The following is an 8,541-nucleotide window of genomic DNA, read 5'->3' as shown; positions in this document are numbered from 1 at the left end:
ATTTGGTTGATTGATTTTTTTTTTTTTACAAACCAGTGAAGCAGGACAAAAAAAAAAAAAATTATCAATGTCTGCTTTGGAAGAATGCATATAAAAAAGTTATTTTCTGCCCATCATATATATATATATATACGGGGACGTAAACACACCAGCATCGGTTGTCAAGCGATGTTGAGGGGACAAACACAGACACACAAACATATACACACACACACACACACACATATATATATGCATACGATGAGCTTCTTTCAGTTTCCGTCTACCAAATCCACTCACTAGGCTTTGGTCAGCCCGAGGCTATCGTAGAAGAAACTTGCCCAAGATGCTATGCAGTGGGAATGAACCCGAACCATGTGGTTGGTAAGCAAGTTACTTACCACACAGCCACTCCTGCGCCTATATTTGTTTTTGACTAAAATTCTTCAATGCGATGCCCCAGCATGGCCACAGTCTAATGACTGGAACAAGTAAAAGATAGAAGGTACTTCCATTTCATGTGTAACATGCTGGGTGTGAAGACCTATTTACATGGAAAACAAAATGCAATAGAAGTACACATTCCCACACTCATGTGCATAACTATGAACACACACACACACAATTTCCTTGAAATAGCTTTTATTAAGTACAGTGGAAATATATTGAAATGGTCATATGTAATAGTCATATTACCTTGGACTAAATTTCAATATTTGTTAATATTGAATTAAATATTTCTGTTGATTAAGATATGGGAATGAGAAAGAGGGCTCACATGACATCTACTTTTTTTTTTTTTTTTTTCAAATATTTTGGATATTCTGTCAGTGGAGAATTATGGTAGCGATGGTGTAGGATTTATCTGCGGAAGGTATCTGATGGATTTCATTTTTATCTTACATGTTATAGTTATGATTATCACAAATGAGTAACTGAAACTTATTCTGGATTTTCTTGTGGTATATTCCTGGCAAATATATCTGTTAATTCACCTTCATGTCCTTTTTCAACTTAAGTTAGATTTCAAAGGTTAAAAACAGTTTTATATACACCAAGATGGAGCAAAAAATCCCATCAAACCAGTGCAGCTTACATTACAAAATTTACTTATACTTTTCATCAGGAATTAGTCATTTTCTGATGTTATTTATAACCAATTAACTCGTCCTAAGTATGTTACTGGAACTTATTAAGAGGACTTTAGGAAAAGTACAAACATCACAACATCCCCTATATCCCCACCATCACTTAAGATACAGGAGCTGTGCTTCATTAGAGAAATAAACAAATTTTTATACACCAAAACCTTTTCGGTGTGATTGCATTTGACCCTTTTGGGAGTTAAGTACCAGTAATATGTTGGGGTTGATGTAACTGATGATACTGCTTCATTATGCTAATGTGAGAAATTAGTCAATCATCATCATCAGCAGTAGCAGCAACAGCGGCATCATGTCCACCAAGTAGGCTGCCTGGTTCTTCATCATCATCATCATTTAACGTCCGCTTTCCATGCTAGCATGGGTTGGACGATTTGACTGAGGACTGGCGAACCAGATGGCTACACCAGGCTCCAATCTGATTTGGCAGAGTTTCTACCAAATCAGATTGGAGCTTGGTGTAGCCATCTGGTTCGCCAGTCCTCAGTCCCCAAATTCTATTTATCTGCCCAATGTTCTGAATTCAAATCCTAATGGTTGCGAAATACATGCCTTTTTGAACAGTATTGATAATTTAGAGAAATGGTTTTACAAAGGGGAATGGAACCAGGGAGTATAGCAACCATATTTGATGACATAAAAGATGCACTTTATTTCAGAAGAATTCACACACACATGTGTGTGTGGATTCAATTAACTAACCCTATATTCAATTATATATTCATGGCCTCATGCCAATATCACAAATGAATATTATGTAAAAACTCATCATGAAAATCAATATTTTCATTTTATATGCTACCTGGTTCTGTTCTCCTAATAAAATTGTTTCCATAAACTATCAGTGAATATTTGAAAAGCCATAAATTTCACAACTTATTGTTTATATCTTTCTATAAATACCATTTCACAAGTTTATATGAAAAATACTGCAGCAGAAAATGGCCCATGGTACACACTTTTGTCCATATGCATTCTAGTTTCAATACTGCCATGGGTTACTTCAGCCTTTAGCTCTCCAAGTCTGATACATGAATTAAGTAATATAGGTATGGACTAGGGTCAATTTAAACCAGTATAACCTTCTTACAAGTTTATGTGGCTGTGTCAATATGGTAAATCACCGTTATCATGCTTTAGATATAGAATAGTGGGAGAGACAAGTGTAAAGATGCTTTAAAGTTTTAGGTTACCAGTGTCTAGCTCCCAGTTCAGCTCAGGTTGAACAAAACTTGGATTAAAAGGCAGTCCAGTTATGACAATTCCATTTTTTATCAGAGATTCCAAAGACTATAACATCTCATGTGCCCTTTATTTAATATGGTAGAGTACAGTTTTATGTTATTCGAGGCTAGCAGGTTAAGAAACCATACAAAGTCTCTCTTGTAGGTAGCCACATGTTAAATAAGTTAATAACAATAAAGCAGAAAAAAAAAATGAATGAGGTGATTGCGAAATACATGCCTTTTTGAACAGTATTGATAATTTAGAGTAATGGTTTTACAAAGGGGAATGGAACCAGGGAGTGGAGCAACCATATTTGATGACATAAAAGATGCACTTTATTTCAGAAGAATCATTCTAGGTCCTATATGCAAAATTGCACCTCTCATAAGCTAATTTTGTTTGTAGAGTTCTTTTCCCAAAATATGTGCTGTTGAACGTGGCTGTGTCTTATGTCAAATACGATATGTCTAGTTCACAAAAAAAATAAAATAAAATAACGTAAATACTAATTTTCAAGAAGAATTTTACATAATAATCATTTATCATTAGCTTATAATGACACTTTTTCCTAGGGTTAAACAGTTTTTTCATTTATTCATAAAATTAAGTTTTTTCTAAGAATCAACAGAGAGCAACATGATCGTAATGCGGAAGATAAATTAGAAGCTATTCAAACACGAGAAAGAAAAGAAAAGGAAACTTAATAGTTTTTACAAAAAAGGTCAATAGTTGGGTAGGTTTTGTTTTCAAACTTGCAGATTACAATAATTTCATGCCTCGTACAGAGCAGGTGTTGCAATAAAACTTCAAATAAATCCACTCACATTCGTATGATAGGAGTGGAGAAATTTACCGTCAAGCTGCAGTGTCCTCCTGTATACAAAATTTAGGTGTCTCAAAATTTTACGTAACAAGGTTTATGATAAAGTTAAAATATGAATGATTTATATGACAAACCCATTCTATAAAACATCAATTATTCAGAAATTGAACACTGGACACCAAATCAGCATCTACTGCCAAGAGGGTGTAAGGGGAGTTATTTGCTTTTGTCTTGCCCCATATTATGGTCTGTGAGTAAATTCCAGCCTTTCAGTTTTACTTCAGAAGTTTGGTGAGAGAAAAATGATAACTCCTTAGCTGATATTTGAATCTATTTTGTTTATCCTAATATCTAAAGATCATTTTTAGATTAAATTTTCTGAACAAGAGGCCTGAACATAACATGCAGACTGTTTAGTCATCTTTGTAATATAAAAATCTCAGAATGTGAGTAAAAAGTAATAAATGGCACTTTATACATGTCATATCAAAAATTTTTCTTAGACTGTTCCTTTTAAATTGTCTGTTTAATTGTAAAATATACAACAGCTTACAGAATCTTTTGCTTACATAGATATCAAGATGCTGTAACTTACAGAAGAGATGACAAAAACAAATGGCAAAATGTTGGTTGTAAACCAATTTCAATAGATGCTTGCAAGAGAAAACATAATAATCTAACAATCTGAACATGAGCTGTTATTGTTTCTAATAATTATTTCAAATTTTTGCACCACGACGCAGGCTTGCTTTTGAAGCCAATACACAAGTGATATTTACATTACCAAACTTGGAATATAGAGAGACAAAATTAATTATTCCTTGGGATTTAGGTAGATGCAGCTCTTTTCTAACACTCAACTGGTCCTTACTTTTGATAACATTGATGTTATTTCTTAGCCCCAAGTTATACCTGAGTGGTTTCAGTTGTGATCATATGACTTTTTGTACATCAGAGTCTAGGGCAGTGGTTCCCAACCTGTGGTCCATGGATCCCTGATGGTCTGCAAAGGTAGTACTGGGGGTCCATGAACTAAATTCAATATATATATATATATATATATATATTATATACACGCACACACACACACATACATATATAAGGATAAGCATATTAAAAGGAATCCTTGGTAGCGAGAAGGCTGGGAACAACTGATCTCAGCCAATCAAATCCTTTGTTTTTTACCCTTTTGCCTGTGTATTCCCTAGTGTCCATGTATCATATATGCTACACATTCGTTGCCAGTACCTTGTGACTGGCCCTCGTGCCAGTGACACGTAAAAAGCACCCACTACACTCTCGGAGTAGTTGGCATTAGGAAGGGCATCCAGCTGTAGAAACTCTGCCAGATCAGATTGGAGCCTGGTGCAGCCATCCGGTTCGCCAGTCCTCAGTCAAATCGTCCAACCCATGCTAGCATGGAAAACAGACGTTAAACGATGATGATGATGATGCCCAATTTTTTTCAACCATTAGAATAACTTGGGCTTATGAAAGGAAAGTCTTATCAGTAGCTATGTAACAAGGGCTCATTAAAACTCTGAAAATGAGCATGGACATTTAGGACAGACTTATGAAAATGCTTTGGATTAAGATGTTAGGGTTTATTTGATGGAGATTTGCTAGTTCTAGTAGGTTCAGTAACTTCATACAGGCTTTCTTGTTGACTCAAATGAGGAATAATAGAAATGGTAATGTTGGATTCCAAAAGTACCTCGCAATATTTATTTATGCCAGAGTTCAAATCCTGCTGGTGTCAGCATAATCTTTTGTCCCTCCAGTGTTTTGAGTACCAGTCATATACTGATGCCAGTTTAATTGACATTATCCTCAGCAGACAAAAATCATAAATTAATGAACTTATGCTGCAAGAGGAACAGAAAAAAAAAAAGACTTGCACAACTTTTTTTTTTTTTTTTTTTTAGTTAGTATTCTGCAACTAACAACTGAAGTATTCACCTCTTGAGAATTCACTCAAACTCAAATCACTAGACAACAGTGAAATCTCTGGCTGAAAATGCACCACAGGTACATTTGTTACTGGTTGGAGTTCAGCCTAGGGAAAATTCCTCTTCCCAGTAAACCACTACAGTGAGTATGCATATGTAATCTTTTCCCCCTCAAATACTCACCCAAATCCTAAACTCACAGGTAGACAGTCTGACATAATGCATGTGTGTGCAAATGAAACAGGCGCGCGCGCACAGAAGCATATTCTCACACGTACTGATAAACCGCTATACATACATACCCCCAAGAAAGAAATTACTCAGGGACGCCATTCCATCCTCGTGAAAAAAAAATCATAGTCAAGTCACAGCCATTACACTTAACGCAGTGTGGGGAAAAGTTTAATAGTGGCGGTGGGGAACAGTGCAATATCAGTAACTAACTTGAATTTAATCTAAATAATCAGTATGGGAAAAGTGTTAAATGCAGGCGAAAAGTAAGCGTAATAATATGTACATTAGAGTCGAGAGCGGTTAAAGACATGCATTACACGTGAAACCAATGTGATTAATGCATACCAAAACGTGTAATTAAGTTAACGTACGTGCTTTCATCTAGACATCAACACACGCATAAACAAACGCGCCCGCGCGCACACGTAGACACGACACAAGCACAAGCATAAACAAACGCACGCGCGAATATAGGAGGAAATTAACAAAACACGCAGGATTATCACACACACACACACACACACACACACAGACAGACGGATGAGCGATACTAATACTCGCATTTGACAGCGACAAACGATAAGAAAGTAAAATAGATCTCGGTAAAAAAGTCTTAAAGTTAACTTTCAGAGACATAGTAGTTTCGCTATAAACCCATTCGTGTGTGTGTGTGTGTGTGTGGAATGCCTGCACTTTCTGTGTTTTAATTTTACGAGTTAGCAAGTCAGTGTGCATCCGGTCGTTGTTTATCTCCTTGTCAGTCCTGACAATGCAAAGGAGTTTCCGGCCGTGACCATCCCGTAACTTTCAAACAGTGTATTTAAGACTGTTTTATCAAATATAGTCTACCTTTCTTTTCTAATTTCTAAGAACAGAAGGGTATGATTTGGGGATATATTCGGCTATTTTTAGCAGGTCGAGCGATTGCGGAGAGATTTCCTCATTGGCTCGTGTTGTGTAAAGTTGTCGAGTAAGATGAAGTGTATTGTTGAGCTCCAGGTCAACTTTTTATTAGGCAGGCCTATAATCGGAGGCGTTCTGGCCGTGACCAACCCTGTTTCTGTCAGACAGTATACCATGGACTATGTTGATCAATGTGTATTCTTATTTTTTAAAGCGGTAAGGTGTGATTTGCGAGTGATTTAGCTTCTATTGCTACCAGGTCGAGCAACCGAAGAGAAAGTCACTGGTTGACACCCTTGTTTTTAGTTCATGAATTTAAAGAGTTTCGATTTTGAAATCGGTCAAGAATCTCAATGTTAGTATGTGTACGTACCTCTTCATCTGTGGTTTGGTCAATGCAAGTGATTAGTAGGCCAATGTCTGTGCACGAAAGATTTACAAACCGATATTGCGCGTATGAATCACTGTGTACAAATGTGTGACATTTACTGCGGTATGACAATGTGTGTGTAATGTGACAGACCATAGATGGTGTTTAGCGGTCTGTCAGTTATATAAATTTCGATGTGTAGAGGTGCGTACATGTGAGTATGTGTTATCGAAATACTAGAATTCATGGTGCTTTATAGGAGAATGCGTAGGCAAAAAGAAAAAGAAAGTTCAAAGTACAAGAGCCCTAAGAAAAGTGCAAGGGTTTTGGCAGAGACCATAATTGGACAGTCCTACTTGAAATGATAACATCTTCAACTTCACAGCACACGATTTGTATACAAATAACAGTTTATGAATAGACATGTAATAACATCAATAATTTAAGCGGTTAGATATGAACGAAAAGGTTTTCAGACGACGGGTAATTTACCTACCTCTACGGTGCCAAGACGACCAAGCGTCAGAAGAAGCGACCAAGTCACAGGTATCCGACATTGCATGAGAAGTACTGGCGCTGTTGGTTAAACACAAGCCAGTCACCTCCTTATCAGGTGGACACAGCGAACGACAACACCAGCGTGCCGGACATGTCACCGTGCCGATTCGATCAGAAAAAGATGACAACAACGATGTCGACGGCGAAGATATCGATGATAAAGGCGGTAGCGGTGGCGGTGGTAGAAAGGTAAATAAGGGTTGTTTAACCGGCGTGGTTGCTATAGCCACAAATGGTGATATAGAATGAGGTGGTGTGAACGATGAAGATATTGATGGTGTTGTTATTGTTGTATGCTGCGGCAGTGAGACGTCGGCTTTTATGGATCTGACATCACCCTTCTCCGAGTCAACGCTCCAGAAAGCCGGTCTCCAGAGGCGAGGCACTTGTGTCGTAGTCGTACCAGCGACGACACTATTATCTGAGGACGATCTGGTGTTATTACTGTCTCTACCACTTGCAAAGTTTTTACCACAGTTGGTCGGAATTGTGGTAGCGTGGTGAGGAGACGAAGAACGATGAGGTTGAAGTGGAGGAGCAGCCGGATACAGACAAGGTAAAACCGACAGGGTGATAACGACGGGGTAAAACGGCGAAGGGAACTGGTGAGTTGCTAGACGGGTACTCCACTGCACAGTCACCGGTACTTATGAAAGTGACAGCACTGGAAAAAGTGTAATAATAGTTGTTGTGGTAGTAAGGTCGCTTAAGGATAGATCAACAATCGAAGTCGCTATAGTAGTGAGAGAAAAAGAGTCAGTAGCAGACCGGACTGTGACGACAATACCAGTAGTACTGTTGTTGATTTTAACAGCAGTAATATCAGCAATAATAGTTCTCGAGGCGATGGCCACAAGCACTGCGTCACTATTAGTGTAGTAATAGTAGTTAGTAACTATCGCACAGTTCCTACAACTGATAGACTGGCCTAGAGCGCTTCTCCTACCGCTAGAAATACTATTGCTACTGCCACCATCACCACAGCTACCTCCTGCTACTTACTAACTTGTAGTAGTGGTAGTAGTAGAAGTCGTAGTGTTATGTCTGATGGTAGTAGCAGTGGTGGTAAACTTTAGTTTGTCGGATGCTTAAACTTATTAAGAGTCAGTAGAAGTACTTCTAACTTTTTTTAATAGTTGTAGTTATAAACAAACGCCAACGAAGTTTTAACTTCGAGGTGTGCGCTTTTTAGAATCACATTGTAGTAAACACGGTAATTAGCGTTTTCGGAGTTATTGAAAACACACACTCACTCACTCACGAAATGCATATATACAGACACAGTAACTACACACACACACACACACAAACACACACACACACACACACTAAATG

At 37.7% G+C, this 8,541-nt stretch overlaps 1 protein-coding gene across 2 annotated transcripts in view; it reads right to left on the bottom strand.

The window, feature by feature from the left end:
• Window positions 1–8,541, bottom strand: part of LOC106877486 (putative uncharacterized protein DDB_G0279653) — a 224,664-nt gene that overhangs the window by 100,509 nt on the left and 115,614 nt on the right. Inside the window, exon 1 of one of the 2 annotated variants that reach the window (XM_052966013.1) lies at window positions 7,145–8,165. The exons of the other annotated variant lie outside the window; for it this stretch is intronic. Within the exon in view, the coding sequence (XP_052821973.1) occupies window positions 7,145–7,205 (61 nt within the window). The 5' untranslated portion in view covers window positions 7,206–8,165. Of the gene's footprint in view, window positions 1–7,144; window positions 8,166–8,541 lie in introns of those variants that run through there. 2 annotated transcript variants of the gene reach the window in all.

The sequence above is a fragment of the Octopus bimaculoides genome, chromosome 3 (assembly GCF_001194135.2).
Source record: "Octopus bimaculoides isolate UCB-OBI-ISO-001 chromosome 3, ASM119413v2, whole genome shotgun sequence".
Lineage (NCBI taxonomy): Eukaryota > Metazoa > Mollusca > Cephalopoda > Octopoda > Octopodidae > Octopus > Octopus bimaculoides.
Note: the sequence above shows the minus strand (reverse complement) of the source record. Positions and strands in the feature narration are given on the sequence as shown.